Source organism: Diceros bicornis, chromosome 7 (genome assembly GCF_020826845.1).
Source record: "Diceros bicornis minor isolate mBicDic1 chromosome 7, mDicBic1.mat.cur, whole genome shotgun sequence".
NCBI classification, from domain to species: domain Eukaryota; kingdom Metazoa; phylum Chordata; class Mammalia; order Perissodactyla; family Rhinocerotidae; genus Diceros; species Diceros bicornis.
This window is the reverse complement of record NC_080746.1, coordinates 66,241,806-66,265,790: the sequence shown is the minus strand read 5'-3', so window position 1 is coordinate 66,265,790 and position 23,985 is coordinate 66,241,806. Positions and strand designations below refer to the sequence as shown.

At 47.5% G+C, this 23,985-nt stretch overlaps 1 protein-coding gene across 3 annotated transcripts; it reads left to right on the top strand.

Moving 5' to 3' along the window:
* The first annotated feature begins 13,337 nt into the window (after positions 1–13,337).
* Positions 13,338–22,045, top strand: LOC131408829 (NADH-cytochrome b5 reductase 2). Of its 3 annotated transcripts, none has more exons than XM_058545886.1 (9): positions 13,340–13,675; positions 14,620–14,763; positions 15,024–15,096; positions 17,406–17,512; positions 17,785–17,914; positions 18,532–18,615; positions 19,362–19,447; positions 20,611–20,710; positions 21,597–22,045. In XM_058545886.1, the coding sequence occupies exons 1-9, from the start codon at positions 13,655–13,657 to the stop codon at positions 21,767–21,769; spliced, it is 918 nt and encodes a 305-aa protein (XP_058401869.1). In that variant the 5' UTR covers positions 13,340–13,654; the 3' UTR covers positions 21,770–22,045. The 3 variants fall into 3 exon arrangements, with proteins under 3 accessions (XP_058401871.1, XP_058401869.1, XP_058401870.1); XM_058545887.1 differs by lacking the exon at positions 13,340–13,675 and adding an exon at positions 13,966–14,045; XM_058545888.1 differs by lacking the exon at positions 14,620–14,763 and having other exon boundaries at positions 13,338–13,675.
* Positions 22,046–23,985: the final 1,940 nt, after the last annotated feature.

Below are 23,985 nucleotides of genomic sequence, written 5' to 3'. Positions count from 1 at the left end.
GGCTGCCTGCCTCCAGGGTATGCACAGTCACAGGATGGGGATGTCATCCAGACCTGTGATCAGCCCTCACGCCAGTGTCCTTGGAACCTTACATCTCTGCAGCACGTCACAGACTCCTTACCTACACACCTTCTCTTGGTTGCTTCTCACACTGCCCCTGTGGTGTGAAAAGGTGACGACACTTACCCCATGTTCAAAAAAAGGAAAGAAACTGAGGCTTATGAAGTTGAAATGACAGTGACACAACTGCTAGGTGAGACGTGGCCTGCACTAGATTCAGTTTGAGCACAGTGATCTTTCCACTGCCCCAACATTGGCTGTCTCAGAGAATGAGCCACTAATTCTACACTACTCTGATGCCATGCTGCCCTTCCCTACCCTATGATTGACCATTTAATTTATTCATTCTTTCATATGATCATATGCAAGTCCTCATTGAGCATCATCTTCTTACCAGACTCTCTATTAGGCTCTGAGGATGCAAAATCCCCCTTTGCCCAATCCATGATTTCTAGCACAGGACTTGAGAACCCTGTGCAACTGTTTCCAGTACAAGGTGGTAAATGCTGTAACAGATGTGAGCACTAAGTTCAGAGGGAACACTGAGAAGGAAGTTTCACCCTAGGAGTATCAGGGAAGGCTTCACTAAGGATTAAACATTTATGCTGGGTCTTAAAAGAATCAGAAGTTTTTCAGGTAAACAGACAGGCGAAGGCATTCCGTTCAGAGGAATTGGCATGAAATAAGGATCAGAAAGGCTAAGCAAATGGATATTGAGGGCCAAGGGGGCAGTTATGTGTGGCTAGTGCTTTGACAGGAGGATTTGAGGGGAGATTATTTAAAATGACAGCCTGGGTCCCAGTTGTAAAAGGCCTTATTTTGGTGCTAAGAAGGTTGGACTCTATCTTGTAGTCAAGTGATGAGAACTACCGCTGTTTGAATGCAGAAGATAAAAAAAAAATCAGACCTGTACTAAAGAAAAGTTAATATAGCAGAAGTCAAGATGATGGGTGGATAGAGGGAGAGTGGAGGCAGGAAACAGTTGAGGAGATGCATAGATATAAGAGCTCAAATAAATTACGATGAGGACTACAAGAGTGACAAGGAGGAAAAAGTAGGTTCAAGAGACATTGTTTTCACAGAATCGACAAGATCTGATGACCAATTATGTTTAAAATAGAGGAAAGAAAAAGTCACATACGTACAAAAGTGACCCCTACGTACCTAACTCAAGTGATTGCATAGATAAAAGCTAATAATAATAATAGTTAGCATTCATTATTTACTCTGGGCCAAACCCTTTATATGCATAATCTCATACAATCCTCTCAGTAAATAAGAGGAATAGGTACTATCATTAACTCTAATTTTACAGATGAAGAAACTAAAGCTCAGTGATCAAATCCTTTGCCCTAATAAGTGGCCTAACTGGGATTCAAACCCAGGACTGTCTGAAATCAAAAGAAACTAGTGCTCATAACCACTGTACTATACTGCCTCTACTTCTACTGTTAAGCCAAAAAAAAAAAAAAAGAAAGGAGGGGGGACTATCATAGCAGTAGCAGATTTGGGGAGGGTGTGAGAGGGCGAAGATGAATTCAGTTTGTACCTATTCACTTTTGAGGTACCTGTGGGATTCCAGCTGCAGATGGCCAGGATTAAGAGTGCAGCCTGAGAGGAGTTGATCTGGGAGGTAGCAGATCCTAGCGAGGGTTGCAGCCTTGAGGAAGGCTATTCTCAGAGGAAAAGGAGCACAAGAAGGAGAGGAGAACTTGAAGAAAGAGGCTGAAAGGAGCAAGCAGAAGGGGAGGAGAATAACCGGGACAGAGCACGGAAGCTGGGGAGAGACTTTAGGTTTCAAGAAGAGAGTGGTCAATAATGTAAAATGCTGGACAAAATCTACTAATATAAGAACAAGAAAAGAGGCCATTTGATTTGGCCACTGGAAGGTTGTGGGTAACCTCAGGAAGTCAGGATTCCACGGTCTGATTGCTAAAGATGGAGAGTGAACGGGAGGTGAGAAAGAGGCAACAACAGAGACAGATTTCAGTTTCAGGAAGAATGGTCCCCAGTACAGCTGCAGCCTCAGGGCCCTGCTGCCTGACACTCTTGGCCTTCAGGGGTCATGGATGCACGTACTAATATGCCAGCATGCTCTCAATAACAATTTGTTTCTCAGCCTTAGTCTTCAAGGGGACTATATTTTCTCAAAATCATGTCATAGCCTCCTCTTTCTTATTCCCACAGCCATCATTTCTTATAAATGTTTCAGGTGATATAATTTTCTTTGACAGCTTGCCCAGAAACATCACATATCTTTTAAGCCACATAGTAGAATCCACTTTTCCTTCTGTCTGTATGGATAACATACCCAAATATCCCCTGAAATAATATTCTGGTTTTTTTTGTTTTTTGTTTTTACTGGACCTTAATTGACTTTAACAAAAGAGATTCCTTGCCTTCAAGATGGAGAGAGGTCCAACAAGCTACTGCAGCTTAACATTCCCATCCTTGCCTCTGACGCATGCCAGGAGTGCTGTGCAGCCCTCTCTCTAGAGATGCTCCGGACAGCATGGGTGCTGGCTTCCCTTCTGAGGGAGGTAAGGATTCCTGCTGAGTAAGCTCTCCACCCCACATCTGTCTGCTCTCTCACAGTGCTTGTGGGAGACTGGGGAGCTGGCAGCCTGCGGGAAATATTCTGGTTGTCACCTGATGGCTTGACAAGAGGGCCTCTACTGGAGCTGCTGTGACAATGAGAGAGGCTAGAATCTTCAGGATCCTGAGGGACCAACTATAGGCAATTTTAAGAACCTTCTTTTGAGAATTGAATGGTTCTTTCCAAAAAAGCTTCCTTTGGGTTTTCAGAAATGTCCTATTACCAGATAGGACATAAGGAAAAAAGTCTTCCTTTTATATTTTCAGGATTTTGGTTTCCTTTCTCCTTGCTTCCAGAACTGAATCACTATTGGTCATGGATTGGGGTAGGGCAGGCAAGTTTACAACTTCTGAAGTTCTCATCCTATTTGGGGAAGTAGACTCTAGGCAATAAATCATACATTCTTTATTCTTCCTTATTCCTCATCACATTTATTATTAACATTCAGTTAAAGAAGTTAAATCAGCAGACAAAATATATCACAAGATTAAATCTACAGTTTACATATCAAGACTAACGGCCCACAAACCCCTAACTCTGATCAGGGGTCCTTGTCAGTTTGCAGAGAGAAGGTTGTGGCATAATCAGCTGTTTCAAGTGTCCAACCCTCCTGGATCCCAGCAGAAATACCCTCCTGCCCTCTGCCAGGACCTCTTTCTCTTCCTTTTCTGGATCGTCACCTTCTGGTCTTGTTTTTCTGCCTTTACCCTCAGGGAACAGCCCAAATATCTGAGGAGAGCTTGTACATTTCACCGTGGTGAACACCTAGTACTGCTGCTTGACCCAGCCCTGTTCCATTCTAGAATGGCTCCGGGGGCCACTGGATCTGTCCCCTGGAAGATTCTGGGCACTACGCCATCTTTGGGATAACCAGCTGGAACCTGGGCTGCGGACCGATTCACCACCCAGGTTTACCCATGCACATCTGTGCCTTCATTGATTGGAACCATTTGCACCTCCATTTGCAATGGTACTTTAAAAGAATACGTTTTCTGAGTTGATGAAACTCCTTCCATAACATTCTCCACCAAGGCAGCACTGGCCCATCTCCCCACAGGTCTCAAAGGAAGCCTTGAAAATTTCTGTCTCAAGGGATGCCGCACAGAACTCATCTCTCTTCATGTTAGCAAGGATGTGCAATACTTTGCAGATTGGGATCATGCTCAGTGTAGACAAATTCATTTGTGGGGATGAGAGTGTTTCTTTTCCTCTGCTGTTTTGATAATTTTTAAAATCTATATCAGTATTTGCTTGTTCATCATGAGGAAATGGAAACTATCACATATTAAGTGACAATTGCTGTTATGGGTACTTTACATTCATTTTTCCATCAAAATTTATGTAAGAATAATAATGGCTAATACTAATCTATAACTTATTGTGTGTTAGACTCTATTCTGACATTTTATGTAAACTAACTCATACAATCATCATACAACCCAATGAGGTAAGAATCATCATCAGTACCATCCCCATTTTAAAGATGGAGAAACCAAGCATGGAAATGTTCAGAAATAGTCCCCAGTCAGATCATTTGTAAATCAGTTAGAACAGGGATTTGAACCTCAACAGTCTTGTACCAGAGTCCAGCACAGCACTATACTGCCTCTCAGGTAGGCATACTTGGTGTAAGCATCCCCAATAAGCAGATGATGAATCTGAGTATCAGATGGTTAGGCCATACAGTGAAGATCCACAACTGACCTCTGTGAGAATGGAAGAATGGAAGAATAGGATGTAAGAAATCCTGTTAGCAAGTAGGTCCCATGTTCAGTTCAGTTGAACAGAATTATTTTTTGAATTAGGACCTGGTCAATTTCTTTGGGTCAATTTCCTTATCCAAGGACATTGGAATCAACTGAGACACCTTAGAGTTTCCTTCTTCATCCACATTGAGTATAATCAGAAAGCTAGTTCTGTAAAGTAAGGGAGCAATCAGCAGGTAATTACCAAACCCCTGTGATACGCCCAGCCAAGCTGGATAAGTATAAGAGCAGGTGGAGATATGTCCCTGTCTCAAGAGCCACCCATTCTCATTGGACACACAAGATAAATGTATCCGGCGATAATCAGGGAATAATGCAAGACAGAGTGTGGTCACGGGCAGGAGCTGTGGCCGGACATCTGGTGGGAGCTGTTCCAGAGCAGGTGGAAACACTGGATTGGAGTGATCTGAAAATGCTGCATGGAGAGGGAGGGACTGGGTCTGCTGGACAACCTAAGAAAATTTTTCTGAAAATATGTTTGGTTGACGTACTTGTTAATATTTTAAAAATTCATTATGAAGGTTAAAACTTTTCACAGGTGTAGAAGGTAACCTGAGTTTCCCCAGGCCTCATCAGCCTGTGGGTAAAAGCAGAATTACCTTAATAATAACACTCCAAGTTCCACTTATTCCTGTTCCCAGCTGTCATGAAGGATCTCAGCCCTTGCAAAATGCCCTTCAAATGTCCTGTAGCCCTAAGAGGTGTCTCACATATAGTTGGGAACAAGTCTACTCCCATCAGGCAGTGCAGTTCTTCCACCTCCCACCCTAGGTCCACCAGGAACTGCATTTCCCTGCTCAGCCCTCCCCAGGGTCTCTGCCACCACGCTCCTCTGTGTGCCCCACTCTTCTCCCAGCTCCTCCACTGAGTTACTGGAACCCTGGTGGAGTCAAAACTGTCATGTTCTTTGGTAAAATGAAAGAGAATGTCTCTCTGCTTTGTGCTACCCTCCATGAGCACTGCTCAGGTCCCACTGTTTAATAGGGACTTTAGTGAAACACTTCTTTCAGCTTTGACTTAAAGGCTTTCCTTGGGATGAGTCTAGCAGGGTCAATGATGGGAGACACCGAAGAGATATTTGTACACCCCTATTCACAGCAGCATTATTCCTCAGAGCTAAAAGGTGAAAGCAACCCAAGTGTCCGTTGGTGGATGAATGGATAAGCAAAATGTATATTGCAACAAAGATGAGGCATTATCCTCAAGAGCATCTCATTCAGGTATAAGAGAGACCTATAGAAGCATTCTCCCCATCACCTTTCCAGCAAGCAGAATGCTCATGACCACTGGGCAGGGTAGCAAATACCAGAGTTGAGTCCTGCTCTCTGATTTCTCTTCTTTCAGGTTCCATGCATACCTATGTCATGTTAACACTGTCTATCTTCAGGACAGACTATAATACAATGGCTCAAACCACAGATTTCTTAACTATCAACGCATGGTAGTGCCATCCACAGAATACTGCACCCTAAACAATGTGATCAGACTTAGGTGTTCCTAATATCCTCAATCATGTATTTGTAATAATGTCCTGGGTTGAAACAAGGCTATCCCAGTGCCTGCATATAGTAGGCACTCAATCAATGGCTGCTAATAAGGCCACACCTATTACAGAAAGCTAGTCTCATTCATTATGCTCTGATTCTTGGTCATCCTCAAAAATTCTAGGGCCACATGAGTTTGCCCCTATACACAGTCAACACACACAGCACACATTCTATTTTTCTTGTAATAATGTATACATTTTGAACAAATACATTAACAAACGTGGCATAGGGAGGATTTGAACTATTGATATATGACTATAGTAATCTCAAGTTTTCTCATCCTGAAACCCATTCTAACAAGATTGTGATTCCAAATTGGTTTAACTGAAACCACACTGACTTGAAGCAAGATTTTGAACACGACAATTTAGCTGAAATGATAAGTTTGCTAAAAAAATGAGTATTTCCAACGATTGCGTTTTATTGATCATTTGAATATACCCTAGAGCATTTTATATCTCTTTTTGCGTCTTGAAAAGTTTTGGTCCATTTCCCCTAATTTAAGGTGGGGGAGGGGGCTGACTTCCTTTAAGCCACTCATTTCTGTCCAACACAGAATATAAATATCCAAAAATAAGAGCTCTAGAAGGATGTATCCCAAGGGGCTAGTAAGGGTTTTCTCTGGGTTGATGGGATATGGGTGTTCTTTAGGTTCTAATAAGAACCTTATTCTTCATTTATTCAGCAAGTATTTGTAAGTGTCTCTATCTGCATCAGGCATCTAGGTACAAGGGACACTTCAGTGAGCAAAATGGACAAAAATCTAATTGGGGCAGGAAGACAGATAATAAGCAAAAAAGTTAAAACCATATTATAGCAGTTGGTAATAAATGATACTGAGAAAAATAAGTCAGAGATGAGGGATAGTGAATGCTGGATAGGGGGGTATTTGCCATTTTAAAAAGCTATGGTCAAGGAAGAACTGATAAGGAGACATCTGAGAAATATCAGTGGGTACTGGTGAACAGGGTGAGGGCGAAGGCTACATAGATATCTAGGGATTAGAGCATTCCAGGCACAGAGGCTATCAAGTGCAAAAGACCTGAGATGGGAGCATGCCCGATGTGTACAAAAACCAGCTGAAGATCAGTATGTCTGGAGAGGCACGAACATGGGGGGATCAGAGAAGTTAGGTGGGAAGGGCAGCTTGTGTAGGACCTTATGGGCCAATGTAAAGACATTGGCTTTTACTCCAAGTGGAATGAGAAGACATTAAATGGAGAAACAGGAGCTAAACCCATTTTAACAAGATCACTCTGGCTGCCAGATTGAAACCAGACTACGGAAGAGGGCAAGGGAGGAAGCAGGGAGATCAGTAGGAGACTATTGCAATAATCAAGGCAAGAAACTGACATCTGAATGGTAGCAGTGGACATGGTGAGAAGTCAGAGTCTGGATATACATTAAATTCAGAGCCAGCAGGATCTCCAGGTAGATTGAATGTGAGATGTGAAAAAGAGAAGCCAAAAATGACCCCAGTGGTTTTGGCTGAAGCAACTGGAGGTATGACGTGCCATTTCCTGAAAAATTAGAATTTTTGAACAATGTACATTAACAGATATGGCTTAGGCAGGCTTTGAATTATTTTTATATGACTATATTAATCTCAGGTGTTCTCATCCTGAGATGATTTCTTCAGATGACTAAGGTTCCAGAATTCTTGGGGAAAGTCAGGAGTTTGTATTTGATCATGTTAAGTTTGAACTGCCTATGGCCATTCAAGAGGACATGTCAAGTGGGTAGTTGGATGCATGAATGTGGAGTTGGGGGAAAGATCTAGCCTGGTTACATAAACTTCAGAACCATCAGCATATTGTTGATATTTAAACTTGTGACACTGAACGAGATCATCAAAGAAGCTGTCTCAAATTTGAGCCCGGGGGCACTCCAACATTTACAGGGAGTGGAAGTGAGGAGGAATTAACTGAGAACTGACCATTATGTTTAGCAATGTGGGTACCGGTGTCTCGACAAGGACACTTTTAAGGGAATGGTGAGATTGAAAGCTTTTTTGGAGTAGATTCAAGAGAATTTGATGGGAAGAATTGGAGATGGCAAGTATAGACAACTCTTTCAAGAAATTTTATTAAAACTGGGAACACAGAAATGGAATAGCACCAAGACGTGGATATGCAAGTCAAGAGAAAGTATTTTGCCTTTTTTAACATGGGAAAAATTATAGCACATATGTATATGATAGGAACTATCAAGGAGAAAGAAGGAATGATAATGAAAGAGAAAGAGGGAAGAACTGCTGGGGAAAGTTCTTTAGCAGGTAAGAGGGGATGAGAACTAGCACATACGGGGAGCACATAGATGGGACACGGCAGGTGAGACATGGTAACAGGACAGAGAAAAGAGATGTGTTTTATTTATTTCTATACTTCCTGAATTCTCTTCCACCATAGAAGAAACTTACACTTGCTCTTCATCAAACTGCAGGCTGTGAAAGACTGACGCTTCAATACAAATGATCACACTCTTCCTCCAAAGCATCACTTGACTTCTCTGGGACTCAGCTTTGTCAGCTGAAAATGGAGCACTTCTTTAAATTTGAAATCAGGAATTGAGTTTAAGTTTGCGTGGCATCAAGAACAGAATGTTTTATATGCGTTGACTGCAGCACATGTTGCCATGGTGTAGGGGAAGAATAGTAGGCTGGATTCAGAAACGTGGGCATGTGTCCTAGCCTTGCTGGTTTCAAGCCCTGTGACCGTGGACAAGGCATGGAATCTCTCTGAGGTTCTTTCTCCAAACTAAAGTGGCTGTAAAAGGATCACAACAATTTCAGAGGAATATGTTCCATTCCAGGAAATGCTCTGTAAACTCCACAGTTCTATGAAAATGAAGGTTTTATAGTTAGTCTCAGAATGGAGGCTTTAGCCCAGTTTGCTCTATCTTCACTTGTTCTTGCTTAAAAAAAAAAAAAAACAGAAATTGTCCCCAGAAACAAAACTCTGTTCTGAAAAACTCCTGCTTTTGTCCCTGTAAGAGACATGGAAGCAGAGACTGGTGCAAGTTAGTGAACAAAGTCTTGGTTGTGTTCCAATGAATGCTTCCCTTCATCTCTTTACTTTGGACATTTTCCCTTTCTCCCTTCCTGGCGGCCAGCCTTTCTCCTATTATAAGTCTGAGGCTCACATGCGCCCCCAGGCTGGCAGCCACAACCCGTCTGTGCAGGTAGAACTCTCTGCTGGAAACTGCATTTGCTGCCTCCACTTATTCCTTATTGTTTCCACAGCCCAAGCTGTGAATTCACTATTACTATCTTCTGGAGGCTCTAACCCAGACCCTGCCACAACAGATGCTGTTTGGGAAGAGTTGAAGCAACTGCTGTAAATATTGGTGGGGAACTTGACTAGCATCGTTGGCGTAGCTCTTCAGACATAGCTGCTCAGAAAGGATTCCCCTGGGTGTGGGAGGCATGATGGGAATAGGACTTTGCAAGCTGTTCTTTTGACTCTTCCCAAACACACTGTTTCTGGCAAATTCTGGTCATTCTCTGTGTCTCAAGATTCTTGCCTTTATACAGTCTTACCCCATCAGGCCCATGTCAGTCCCACATTGCCAGGAGCACGCAAAGTTTTCCATGCCACATTTCTGTTGTACAAGTCAAGGTTGAAGACATTCCAGAAAGCCAAGTGTTACCATTGCTTTATGCCCATCTGCAGTGCTCAGTGAGGAATTCTGATCAGGTAGTGTCAACATACTTTTGTTTAAAATTTTTGCAGAGGAAAACCAAGGAATTTCCGATTCAAGAAATATTCTGCCTGGGTCATGGTGTTGGGTGCTTGGAATGGGTTAGCTATTCCATCAGTGTACTCTCATATAGCTCACCCCAGGCAACCAGAATTCTCTGCTGAGATCCTTTGTCAAGGATGACATTTTTGCACAATGCACAAAGGACAGGCCAGAGCCAGAGTGAAGAGGAAGGGATGGAGTGGGCGGGCCACTCATGTGGCCTGGCAGAGACGACAAGCTGAATTCATGACCAGGCAGCAGCAGGCTGCTGAGGAAGGGCATCATGTTAAAAAAGAGATCCACAACTAGAGCAAGGAGAGCATCAGAGAGGAGGGCCCCTCCTGGCTTCTCTGATCCAAATCACAGGAAATATATTTTTGGAATAAATCCCAGTATAATTAAATAAGACCTAAGACACAAAAACACTAGCTCATTTAGTGCATTAGTTTCCCATTGCTGCTGTAACACATTACCACAAATTTACTGGCTTTAAACAGCATAAATTTATTCTCTTACAGTTCTGGAATAAAGAATTATAAAATCAGTTCACTGGGCTAAAGTCAAGGTAATCAGCAGGGCTGGTTCCTTCCAAAGGCTCTGAGGAGAAATCCTTTTCGTTGCATTATTCAGCTTCTAGTGGCCTCCTATATTCCTTAGTTTGTGGCCCCTTCCTCCATCTTCAAATTTGTCACTCCAATTGCTGCTTCTATCATCACATTGCCTTCCTCTCTGTCTCCTCCTATATCTTTCTTACAAGGAATACTGCGATCACTTTGGGCCCACGGGATAATCAAGATAGTCTCCCTATCTCAAGATCTTTAACTTAATCACAGCCACAAAGCCCCTGTTGCCATGTAAGGCAGCATTCACAGGTTCCAGGATTTAGGATGTGGGTATATTTGGGGGGCCATTATTCAGCCTACCACAATTTGGGCTTACCAGCGAGGACCCCACAGGTGGTCATTTCTTCAGGGAGTAAAATGGAAATAAAGCATTTTCAAGGTTAAAAAGCTAATGAAAAGCCCACAACAGCCTGGAAATTGTTTAGAGAGCAAACACTCTGAACATCAACTTGGTCAGGGCATCGGTTCCCCCAGGGGAATCTCAGCAGCCAGGGAGGTTTGGTCCCCCATGGGAGAAGCTGTCATGTGGGGGAAGAATCTCATATAGGCTCCAACAGTGACAACATTCACTCATTCTTTCTTTCATCAGTAAACACTTGCTGAGGGCCTGCTGTTTGTTAAGCCCTATTACCACCCTGGGGATTTAGAGAGGGAGACCTGAGCTCGTGGTCTATTTCAGGAGATAGCAGCAGATGAGCCAAAATCCAGGCAGCACATGAGCCTGTGAGGGACAGGTATAAAGTGTGCAGGAGTGCTGAGGAGAGGCTAATCATGCTCTCTCAAAATTACTGGGAGCCCAGATAAATGCCTGCCTTTTATCCTGCTTCAAGATTAATAAAGGAGGATGTGCCGTCTGCCTCTCCAGTAACACGGAGGGACCATGCGGAGAAAACGACAAGGGGGAATGGAGGGTAGAGGCAAGCTGCTAACAAAGCCATAGGAAAAGGTGAGGCACCTTTAGATTCCAAAGCCAAAAATAAGGACTTTTGATTGAATCAAAAGAAGAAAATGAAGTTTATTCATTCATTCATACATGCAATAAATATTTATTGAGCATCTACAAATTGCCAGGCACTGTCCTAGGCCTGGGATACAGCAGGAGTTAAAAAAGACAAAGCAATTCCTGTCCTCGTGGAGATTACACTCTGGTGGGGAGAGAAAGACAGTAAGCAAGTAGGTAAGATACGTAATATGTCATCTGGTGATATGTCTTACGGAGACAAATTAAGTGAGGAAGGGGCATAGAGTACTGACAGAAAGGATTGTTCCTCTCTGCAGTGTTTATGGAGCATCTACCATGTGCCAGGCAGTGTGCTAAATGCTGCAGGGCAGAGATGAATTGATTCATTCATTTGCTAAATATTTATTGAATGTTATCTACGTGATAGTCACTGTGCTAAGCCCTGGGGAAACAAGGTCTCTGCCATAATGGAACTTCTAGACTAATGTGAATCAGTCATTTAACAATTAAATATTCAGGATGTACAATTACAAACTGAAATAAAAGCTATGAATGGAATGGAATGTGTACATTTATTTAAATAGGGGGATCAGAGAAGACACCTCTAAGGAAGTGATATTTGAACTGATAGCCAAAGAATATATAAGAGTGAAAGATATAAACAGTTGTTATAAACTGTTGTAATTAGAGCAGCATAGTATTGCCACAGGGTTTGGGCAGCTAGATCAGTACAAGGGAACAGGCAGACCAGAACCAGACTCATACATATATGAAAACTGACATATGACTGGGGTGGCATTCCAGGTGAGTGACCTGCAGGTATGAGTAATTCAATAAATCTTACCAAGACAACACATTATCCATATGGAGAAAATTTAATTGGATTCCTGTTCCACATCATACACAGAAATCAGTTCCAGGTGATTGAGACTTAAATGTGAAAGGAAAAACTTTGTCTTGTCAGAGAAAATAGAGAACATCTTTATGACCTTGGGTAGGACTAGACAAGTCACAAAAAGCACTAACCATAAAGGCAAAAGATTTAAGATGGATACATTGGACTACATTACAATTACAAACTTCTATTCATCAAAGACAGAGAGAGAAGGAAGAAAGGAAGGGAGGGAGGGAGGAAAGGTAGAATAAGTTGAATGCTGGGAGAAAACATTTGTAACGGATATAACTGGCAACGAAGTGGTCTCTACATTATACATAAGACTCCTAAAAATCAGTAGGAAAAAGACAACTCAATAGAAAAATGGGCAAAAGTCATGAGCTTTTTTTTCAGAAAAAGAAACTCCATGGGAAATAAACATACGAAAGATGTTCAACCTCCTTAGCAATTAGATAACGAAATCAGGATCACAAGCCATCATTTTACACTTACTAGATTGTAGAAAACGAAGATATCTGATAATAATATCGTGGCACCTGCAAGTGTTGAGGAGGCGCCCACCACGCCTGTCCCTGTATAGGCGTGTGTTTGGAGGCTGGGGGTGAGTGGGAAATCTCTTTCTTGGCTTCTCTGTCTCACTCAGGCCCAGGAGGCAGGGATTCACCTTCGCCACTGGCGATGGAAGAACTGATGGGAAGAGGGGGGTTACTGCAGTTCTGAAATGTACCGTGAAGACCCCCATGACCGTCTATGCCGGCCATTCTGCCTCCTACTGGTCTAGTGTTGGGTCCTGTCGTCTCTCTCTCCCAACAGAGAATGAATGAATGAGCGCTTTGAATGAATGTCTTCAACTGGATTACACCCCCCCCCACTCTCGACAGCACCTGGCCCTGACCAGACTCAGAGTAGGAACTCATTATGTGCGTCAAATGAACATTTTTATGTGCTCTTTGAGGCGGCCCCAATTCCCATTTCTTTGACCAGCATCCCCTTTCTCGCAGTCACTCAGATGCCCCTCCCTTCCTCCAGTTTTGCCATAATTTAAACAAGCTGAGGGGCGGGAGTCCCCCCTCACGGCCGCTCAGAGCGTCCGGGGAGAGGAGCAGGATGGAGAAGCGGCCGCATATATAAACCAGGGATGTTTCACTAGCAGCGAGGACGCCCGGCTCTCCGCGGGGCCTCCCGCCCGCCCTGGAAGCCTCTGGATTGTGCGCGGCCCTGGGGGCAGGGCGGGAGCAGAGCCAGAGTCCCGCGAGAAAGAACCTGCCGACCCCGGGCCCTCGCGGGTGGGGGTCGGCGCAGAGCGTGCCCGCCGCGCGCCCCCGCGGCCCTGCGCGCGCGTTTGCCGGCCTAGCCGCGTTCCCAGCGTCGGCCCGGCCCGCCTGCGAGGCTCTCCGGTCCGCCAGGCGGAGCTGCGGCGTGGGGGCGGCGCGCGGCGGTCTCCCAGCTGCCCCACTTCGACAGCATGTTCGGCCTCTCGTTCCGGGTGGGTCCCCAGGAGCGGGACGACCCGGCGGGGAGAGGCAGAGACGCGGAGGCGGCGGGAGCGGGGGGAAGTCCGACGGGACCCCCGGAGCCGCCATCGGGGACTAAGGGAGAGGGCGGGCCGCGAGGGGCGGGGAGCGGGGCGGGCCCCGAGCGGAGCTGGAGAGGCGGGGTGCGCGGCGGGGGATCGCAGCGCCGGGTGTCAGAAGAGGACCTTTCCCGAATCCCGCCGGGTCTGGCTGGAGTCCGAAACGAGCAGACCTGCCTTTCGGGACGGGGTGGGGGGTTGGGGGCAGATGCGGGAGGCCAGCCGAGCCGCTGGTAGGTGACTGCTCAGGCCTTCTCCTGCCTTGGAGGGTGCTGGCGCTAAGGTATCGGAGCACCCCCTAGTTCGAGCTACTCACCCCACCCCTACCCCTGCCTTAGCCGGACCTGGATGGGGGGAGTGGGGTGGTGAGCCCCATCCCTGGCCCAGCTCAAAGCCACAACCACCTCTGGGAGGACATGGCTTCCATCCCCCTCTCTAGTTCTGTCTTTAGAGGCCAGGGCCTTCATTCCAGATTGTGTGTTAGAAGCAATGCTATCACCCCCTCCACCTCAAGGAGAGGACTCCCAGGGCTTGCACCCTTGGCTGAACCCAGGATAGAGGCCGATGGGCAGGAAGAGCCTGGTGACATTAGCACTCCCAGGCCATCTGCCTGGACTGGTCCAGGGGGCCTGAAACATCCGGCCTTGTCCGACCTGCAGCTGACCCTTCCCTACCCTCCAGGTCCACCATAGGCTCAGCCTGCCTTCTGTTTAAGTACCTTTCCCTCTGCCTAGTTTCTTTCAGGCACCGCCCAGCTTCTGTGCCTTTGGTGTGGGGAGGGTGCTACTGTGCCTGCGAGCCGCCTTGCCCAAGGCAGGCAGGACCTGAGGTGCCCTGCTTACATTGTGTCTGGCTAGGACCCGTCCCTGTTCCTTGCCATCACCGTCATCGGGGTCACAGTGCTCCTGTTCGTCCTGAAAAACATGAACTCAAGGAAGAGACCTCTTATCACCTTACAGGACCCTGAAACCAAGTACCCACTGCCCTTGATTGAGAAAGAGGTAATGGGTCAGCCCACCCCCTTCACTGTCAGTGGGTGAAAGAGAAGAGGACAAGAGTGGTGGGCAATGTGCTGGCCGGGAAGCAGGGCAGTGGGACAGGCATTTCACGGCCTCCAGTTTGCTCCCCACTCTGTGTGTGTGTGTGCGCGTGCGCACGCACACTGGGATAGCACCAAATGGAGCTCCTTTCCCAGGCATCTTAGCTGCCCAGCAAGACTTTTAGAAAGCTGACAGAGCCTGCCTCTGTTTTGTTTTATTAGCAAATCAACCACAACACCTGGAGGTTCCGCTTTGGACTGCCCTCGCCAGACCACGTTTTAGGGCTTCCTGTAGGTGAGTGGGGTTTGGTGTCATCACCAGGACCGGGCCTTGCAGGCACTCTGCTCCTGTCAGAAATTCAGCTGGGCGGTAGAGGTTGCCCTCATGCCTTTGCTGAGACACATGAGCTCAGAGAAATAGGGAGATGGGCTTGGGGACAGTCCATTCCCTTTCTCATTGTTCGATGTGGGCTGACACAAAAGTAATATCTCAATGAGCATTGAAAAGAAGTGAGTCTAGAGTGAGAGAGTCTAAGATCTCATTGCAGGCTCCTTGCTGGGCAACCTTAGGCAAGTTCCTCAACCTCTCTGAGCCTCGGGCTATGAAATGGGGTTTCCCAGGCCTGCCTGCCACTTGGGTTTTTGTGAGGGTAAAGTGATGAGTGGACATGAAAATTCAGAAACTGCAAAATGCTGCGCATATCGGAAGGGATAGGAGGAACTGATGTTCCCCTGCAGTCAGGAGAAAGGCCCAGAATGTGTGGAGAGGCAGGAGGGAGTCAGATGTGCCCCCCACCACCACATGGATTTGCAGTAGGGGCCTCAGACCCACACAAGGAGGGACCCATTGTGAATACCAGCCCTACCATTCCTAGAGTCCCGAGTTATCCCATTTTAGTCTGTAACACCACAGATGGCTGAGTCAGTCTTAGTGAGGTGGAAAACCTCTACCAGGTCCACAGCCTGGGGATCCAGGGCTTTGTACAAACTGCTAGTGCTGCTCGCCTGCCTGGTGGAGATCCTAATCCATGGCCTGCTGTCCTGTGTGCATTGGACCCTGACCTCACCTCCCGCCGGTGATGAAATTACACACTAGGCAGCCAGCCTGGCCCCTGAGCCTCTTTGGTGCTTCCTTTCTCCTTCTCCATCTGTGAGAGCTCAGTTCAGCTTGCCTTCTAGCCCTCTGCCTGGCTGTGGGGCCAGTCCTGTTGGCAACAAGGCTAAAAGAAGAGAATCTTTGAGAAAAAGAGTTTCTTTGAATCTGCCAGGACCCCATCTCTCATCAGCCCTGGTGTATGCAGTGCAAAGTTAGTGGGACGAGGTAATTTAGAGGGTTGTGGGGGAGGCTGCTATGAGGACTCAGAGATTGCTGATGCTCCCCAGCTTGGCTGAAACAAAGCTGGTTAGCGGTGGGGCCTGAGGGACCAGCCGGGGCAGCCTCATTTTCACTGGGCACACTGCCAGGCCAGGCCTAGGTTGGCTGCATCTGAAAAAGCCTGTCTAAGGTTTCCAGTTTCAGATGAGTTCTCAGAAGGAAGCTACCTCAGGTGTTTATTCCTGGGTATCCCTGGTGCCTGTCATTGAGCCTGTCCTTTCTTAACCCAGAGCGTTTGCACCCCAGGCTCAGGGCCACCTCAAAGGCCAGCTTATGCTCGAAGCAACTAGAAGGACTGGCCCCTCCAGCGTCCCCTCCCTCCTCCTCTTCCTCTGTCTGTCTCTGGGTCTCCACTTCCGTCTGCATATCCTGAGCATACACAGCTTCTGCTCCCTCAGGTACTCTGGCACAGAGCTTCCTCTTGCCTCTGTCTCTTAGCATCTTTTGATTGCAGCTTCTGCCCTCACCACCAACTGCCTTAGTCACTGAAGTCTCCCATGCTAGATCCAACAGAAAACTGAGCAGCATAGCCCATCATGTGGCATTGGGATGTAGTCTCAGGCCACAGCTGGTCCATTCATTTCTACCCTGGAGGGGCAGAATTACATGGTTCAGAACTTTACAGCTTCCCCTCAGCAGAGCCATCAGGCCAGGAAGACAGTATTCTTTCTAGAATTCCTGGTCCATAGGTGTCCAAATCCCAGGGCCCTGCATACCTGTGAGCCCAGGCCTGCTCTGTACCACGCAGCAGGGTACAGATGAGGGGGCTGTGATTCATTCACTGACCCCAGTGATACATCCAGTTTAGGAAGAAATGATTTGGTGAAGACAACATATTTTGCTTTAAAACAGAAACACTCCTTTCTGTAATTTTTAATACTCAGCCTTCAACTGTAATTAGCTCTTCCTACTCCACAAAGTACCTTGACACAGTAAGCACATACTGGCAGTAGGTCTCCTGTCTGTGAAGCTCACAAGTACACCATGATGGAGGCGGGATGGGTATATCATTGCCATTCACCCAGACTTGCCCAGGCTCATACACGGAGTGACAAGGGCAGGCCTAGGACTCAGGCATCCTGGGTCTGGGCCCCTTCCCTGCTTGGCCCCCTTCCCATGCACCTGCCCCTCTATGCCCCCACCTCCCTGAAGCTCAGTCCTTTATGGGAATCCTGGGTCCTGTTTAGGCCAGCCATGCTCAGACTTAACATTTGATGTCTTTTCTGCAGGTAACTATGTCCATCTCTTGGCCATAATTGACGGTGATATGGTGGTCAGAGCTTATACACCTGTGTCCAGTGATGATGATCGAGGCTTTGTGGACTTTATTGTAAAGGTAAATGATGCCCACATGTCCAGCTACCTCACCGTCACAAGCCTGTTAAGGGTAGTGGGGTGGAGACAGGACATGTCTTGCACAGGGCTTCCCAGCAGTGTCCTTTAACAGTGAAGCTGTTAACCTGGTGATGTATGTCTTCAGGGGTTGCTTACAACAACGAGTGCAGAGGATTTTCTCCACATAGATTCCAGTGGCAAACACATTTTTGAGTTGTGTGGGCTGTGGCCTCAGGTCTGAGGGTGTGAAAACCATCCTGCCTTATTTTTCAGATCTACTTCAAAAATGAACACCCCAATCATCCAGAAGGGGGGAAGATGACTCAGTACTTGGAGAACATGAAAATTGGGGACACCATCCTTATTCGAGGGCCAACTGGGCGCCTGTTCTATCATGGGCAAGGTACTGGGGGGTTCACACTAGGCCCTCAGCTGGGAGGAAGAAGATTCCTGCAGTTGTTCCATTGTTCTAGAAAATTCCTCAGATTTGAGTTACATGGACTTGTCCTTAAAGTCTTCAACATTCATTCACACTCCCACTTTATGAGATTGTAAGCTTCATTAAGGTAGGGGAATGATTTGGTTTTTCCTCATCACTATATCTCCAGCACATGCTTGATACATAAAAGGTGCCTGCTGATGCTGCAAGATGGATGGATGGATGGGTGGATGGAGTCCACACTCATTCATTTACTCACATATTCATCATTTACTCACTCATTGACTGCTGGGGCTAGGAGTGCTCTGTGAGACTCCATATTAACTTCAGCATGCTTCCTTCCTTCCTTAGAAGAAAAGGTCCAGTGATTCCCCAAGAAGGCCCAGGCTCTATTCCCACTTGGTGCAGTGGTGCACCAGGGCTGGCCAAGGAGGCCACCCTAGCCTGCTCCTCTGACTTAAAATGATGCAACCACTTCCTTAAGTAGACTTGCCTCCTGGGAGTCCCAGGGAAAGTCAGTGATCTTTTGCAGGCTCTCAGGCAAGAGCTGCAGACGTCAGAAGTATCCTCTGTGTTTCCAGGGAAGTTTTCAATCAAACCACACAAAACGAGTGAGCCTGAAAAAAAACTGGCCCATCACCTGGGAATGATTGCTGGGGGCACAGGTAAGAGGTTTCAGGGGACTTCATCCTCAGGGTAAGCCCTGAGACCTTTCTGACTTTGGAGTCATTTGATCCTAGAGGGGGTGAGGTGAGAGATTCCTTCCCTGGCTATTTGAGATGGAACACGGGGTCAATGACAAGCCTTGAAACTGACCCTATATGCCCTGCTCCCCTTAACCAATATGGCTGCCCCAGGAGCCCTGGGGAACCTCTAAAGTCAGGCTGGGGAACTTGGAAGAATCTGGGAGCTAGGCTGGGCAGGCCCACACGTGGTCCCCACGGGCTCCTGGATCCTGTTCAAGCCTGACTCCCCTTCCTTTGAAAGTGAATGCCTGAAAGAAGAGAACGAGCATGTAAGGAGACCTACAACATGCCAGGCACCATAACAGGCACTCTTAAAACTACTGCATTTACTCACCATTAATTCTGTTTTACAAATGAGGACAATGGAGCTCTCAGACTGGGTACGTGACTCACCCTGGTCAGACAGTGAGGGAGCTGGGCGTGAAACCCAGTTCCACTTCCAAAACCAGTGCTGCTTCCCTCTTGCCATGTGAAAATGAGAAAAAGATTTGATTTATTGTTGCATTAGAACGGAAAACCAAAATGACAGGCAGTTCGCCACTTTGAGTTTTGGGAACAGAAGTGAGAAAAGTAGAACTGGGGCCAAGGAAAACTTAAGCTGCTGCAGACCAGGGGCTGTGGGCATCAGACAGGGAGCAAAAGCTGGCCTGCCCGCTATGTTCCAGGGATTACCCCCATGCTGCAGCTCATTCGCCACATCACCAGGAACCCCAGTGACAAGACCACGATGTCCCTCATCTTTGCCAACCAGGTCAGTTCTGCCGCGTCAGCCTTGCGCCTGCTGAGGTAGGATGGAATGCGTGCTGAGCGTTCACTCCTCCCCACTGAGGGAGCTCAGGCTGCTGGGGGCCTGCGGCTGTGGGAGGGCTTCGTGCGCTCAATTCAGGCAAGGCAGCCGGAGAGGCTGAATCCAGGCCTGCTTTTCCCTTTGTTTTTGTTTTTTTTTTAACTTTCCGTCTCCCCAACCAACCCTACGCACTAAGCTTTTCTTCCTTAATATATCGTTCTGTTTTTCTGAGTATAAAATCATACATGCCCTTAGTGGGAATTTCGGAAAATACAGAAGCATATATTTATTTTTTATCTTTTTTGTATACATGCTATATATTTACAATTATATATATATATTTTGTTTTGTTTTGCTTTGTTTTGGTTTTTCACTCAACATTACCACACAGTCATTTTCATCTCATTAAAACTCTTTATAAATATTTTCATCATAGTCTATCAAGTTGTACCATAATTTACTAAATCCTCTACATGTAGGTTGTTTTCAGTTTTCACAGTTGTAAGTGATACAGTGATGGATAATTGTGCCTAGGCTTGATGACTTTTAGATTATTTTCTTAAACAGAATCCTAGAAGTGGAATTTTGGGGACAAGCATCATGAAGAGTTTTAAGATCCAGGTCTTCTCTGCAGTGTCTCTGAGCCTGTGACAAGTGCCTTTTGGCTTTGGCTCCCTTTTCCCCACTGAGGCTCCAGCCTTTGTATTCCTCTCCTTTAGCTCTCCAGCCGTTATGTTATATACGATACTATATATTACTGCCTAAGTACCTCACATGCCCTACAGAAGGTCCCAGTTCCAGTGGGTTTGCCTTGCGTCGTGCTCAGTGTGGATGTAGGAGGTGGGGCTGGGACCTCTGAAGCCACCCTACCATGAGGTGCTCAGCCATGGCCTTCCTTCTGAAGGGCAGCCGCACAGTTCTGTGGGAGCCTCCCAATAACTCCACTCACAAGAGAGGGTTTGTTGTGCAGGAGCCACAGCAGAGCTCTCCTTTGCCCCAGGAGTCTGCGGCGAGCACTTGGCTCAAGTGATGGCAGCTTGGCCAGGAATGTGCTGACCCGTGTGCTCAGTCTGGGGAACAAGCAGGATGTCCCTGGAAGGGCTTTGCTCATGTTGCTTCTTTTCTAGACAGAGGAGGATATCTTGGTGAGAAAGGAGCTTGAAGAAATTGCCAGAACTCACCCAGACCAGTTCAACCTCTGGTACACCCTGGACAGGCCTCCTGTTGGTATGATCCCTGCTACCCCCGCTGTGGGTCACCTGTAACCCTTGACCCATCACAGGCACTAGTCCCTGGGTTGGCTGGTTTGTTTGCTTTTTAGGACTAGGCTTGGGGGCTGAGAACTTCAGCTCTGTCTCCACGTGGGAAATGCAGGAATTTGGAGGAGAGAGGATTTGGGACAACCTGCTTGTAGGGCAGTCCAGGGCAGGTGTCCGGTATCTCAGCAGCACTCCACACACTGCACAGAACATCAGGAGGGACACTGAGGCACTGGGTCACCCTGAACCCCACCCAACACTGCATTCTACACAGCATCCCACAGCCATCACACACACTGCATCTAATACAGCCATGGACCCCTTCACCCCTCACCACTCACCTCACCTGGACAGCAGTCCTCACATGCTGAGCCCCAGCTAGCACCCAGCCACCACCATGCACACCGCACCCGACATGGCCACCATACCCTTCAGGCTGCCTCTCCCCCACTGCACTGAGCTGTGCCTGCCTTGCTGTGTAGCGCTCTGCCCAGCAGAGGGCGCCCCCGACTGAGCCAGTCCACACACCCCACAGCACACTGCCTGCCCAGCTCCTGCTCACTGCCTTGATTCACACCAGACCTCACTGTCGTGCTCCCAGTCCTCGCCAGTGCTTACTGCAGGCAGACACCAGCAGTGAGCCTCGGATCTGAGGAAAACACTGAAAGGGCTGCCTGGGCTCCCCACGCCCTCCACTTCCCAGGTTTCTGCAGGCAACAGTGGTGCAGACTTCCAAGCCGCGGAGAGCAGCCTTGCCTCCCTCTCCCTGGCTTGAGGGAGGGAGGACAGGAGGCCTGGGGTCAGGAACTCGACCTGGCACCCCCGCAGCTTCTTCTGCTTCTGCTGAATCTCAGGCTGGACGTACAGCTCAGGCTTCATTACTGCTGACATGATCAAGGAGCACCTCCCGCCTCCTGGGAAGTCCACGTTCATCCTGGTGTGTGGCCCTCCGGGCCTGATCCAGACAGCCGCTCACCCTAACCTGGAGCAACTGGGTTATACCAAGGACGAGATTTTCACCTACTAACACCTCCCTCGCTCTTAGCAAACTTGCCTGGTCCCTTTCCTCTGTTTCAAAGTGAGTTCAGTTTCAGCATGTTAAACTGGGATGCGTTCAAAAGTGCCCCGTGGTGCACCGGTGGGCACGCTGGCATTTGTTTCTTTTGGGTGGGGGCCTAAGAAGAAGGGCTCAAGGGGCTGGAGAGAAAGTGGATTCTGACAACTCCTTGCTTGAGAGGCTTGAAGGAACTCCATTTCAGTATCTTTTTCCATAGTTTAGTGAAATAAACTTCAGTACAAAGCAGTCAGCCCATGAGGTGTGGCTCTGTGGGGGACCGACAAGGCAGTTAGAAGGCCTGGCCTGACCTACATGTGAATTGGCTTCTGTGTGTCCATGGGAGGTCAGAACTGCAAAAGTGCCAGGGCAGAATTCCAGAAGAATCCAAGTGGGGTCACATCAACTCCCAATAGTCTCTCTTGAACCCCCCTCTCCAGAGTGTTCTGTCTTTAAGGTCAGACCTACTAGAGGGCTTAGGTACCCTCCATGTACACTCTTCCTTCTCTTGTGGGAGGCCCTTGAAATGGGAATGGTGTTGAAAACACACACATTGGGGCAGTTGTAAATCCATAGGGTGGGTGGGCTTCAAGACTCCTAGACACCCTGTGCCTTGCACAACAAATGGAGGCAACAGGTACCTTTCTTTTTTTAGCATCCTCTAAATGCCAGGCCCCATTCTGGTGTGGCAGGATAGGGGTGGATACGTACAGAAGCTTCTGAACTTGCAAACAGAATTAGGTCCCAGAAGCTATTCCTTAAATCCTTCATAATCCTTCATACTGCTGAACCCAAAGGATACAGGTGCCCATTGTCGCCTCTGCTGTTCTTGGCCGGGATGACGTGCTGCTCTGTGTCACCTGTGAGTAACAGGTAACAGAACCGCTTTGGCACTTTTGCAGTTTATTTCATATAATTCTCATGAGAAGCCAGAGATTCTGTGGGGATTTTGTTCTCCAAGTTATAGATGAGGAGACTGAGGGTCAGAGATGCAGTTATTGTCCCCACATCATTCAGCTAGTAGGTGGCAGAGCTGGGCTTCAAAACTGAGTCTGTTTAATTCCAAGTCATTCCCTTTTCACAAAAACTGGCACAGTAGCAGCATAGCTTGGATTTTTTTAACATGGATATGTCTGGGGAGGGCAGGGGCGGGGTACAGAAGAGAGAGAGGAACATGGCTCTAGAGAACTCTCTGAAGTACAGTCGTATAGTACCCACAGGGTGCCAGACACAGGGATGGTCTCAGAGAAGGCCAGTGGAGTGGGGGTGCTGGGAGGCGGCTAGCCTCCCTCCATCCGCTGGTGAGCACATCCTCAGTGAATCCCCTACTTGGAGAGAGATGCTCTGCTGGGCACTGCACAACGAGTAAGATCCTCCCCTCAGATATTTTTCGTAAACACAAATCTTACCATGCTTGTCCCCTCTCACTGCTTTTCACCCTAGTCCCCAGACCAACGACCCGTGTCTCCAGGATAAATTCCAGGGGCCTGGCTTACAAGGCCCTTCTTGATCTGGCTCCAGCTGACCTCACCAGATTTTTCTTTCCCTGGGCCTCCCACTCTTGACTCTATTCTCAGGCCCCATGGTTCCCAACTCAAGGTCCTGGTTCCCCCAGGGAACATTTGGCAAAATCTGGAGACATTTTTGGTTGTCACAACTAGAGGAAGGGCGCTATTGGCTTCTAGAGGGAGAGGCCAAGGATGCTGCTAAACGTCCTACAGCCCATGGACAGCCCCCATCACCACAAATTATCCAGCCCCTAATGACTACAGTGCTGAGGTTGAGAAACTCTGCTCTAGTCACATCCACTTTGGGCACTTCTTAGGATGTGCTGGAGTGTCTCAGGTCTGTCTGCTGGAGTGCCTTTCCCCTTGGGGAACCTGAGTCATCTTTCAAAATTCAAGTATCAGCCCTTCCTTGGAGCCTTTTCAGTCCCTGCCCCTAGCCCTGCATTAAAAATAACAACTTGGGGCCAGCTCGGTGCTGTAGCTGTTAAGTTCGCACGCTCCGCTTCGGTGGCCTGGGGTTCGCAGGTTTGAATCCCGGGCAAGGACGAACACACCGCGCATCAAGCCATGCTGTGGTGGCATCCCACGTACAAAATAGAGGAAGATGGGCACAGATGTTAGCTCAGAGACAATCTTCCTCTCCAAAAAGAAAAAAAAATGACAACTTTCTCTTTTGGGCTG

Coding starts and splice junctions, on each gene's coding strand:
- LOC131408829 (XM_058545886.1), top strand. CDS start 13,655: ATGTTCGGCCTCTCGTTCCGG. Junction 13,676..14,619: donor TGTTCGGCCTCTCGTTCCGG/GTGGGTCCCCAG, acceptor GTGTCTGGCTAG/GACCCGTCCCTGTTCCTTGC. Junction 17,513..17,784: donor TTGTGGACTTTATTGTAAAG/GTAAATGATGCC, acceptor CTTATTTTTCAG/ATCTACTTCAAAAATGAACA.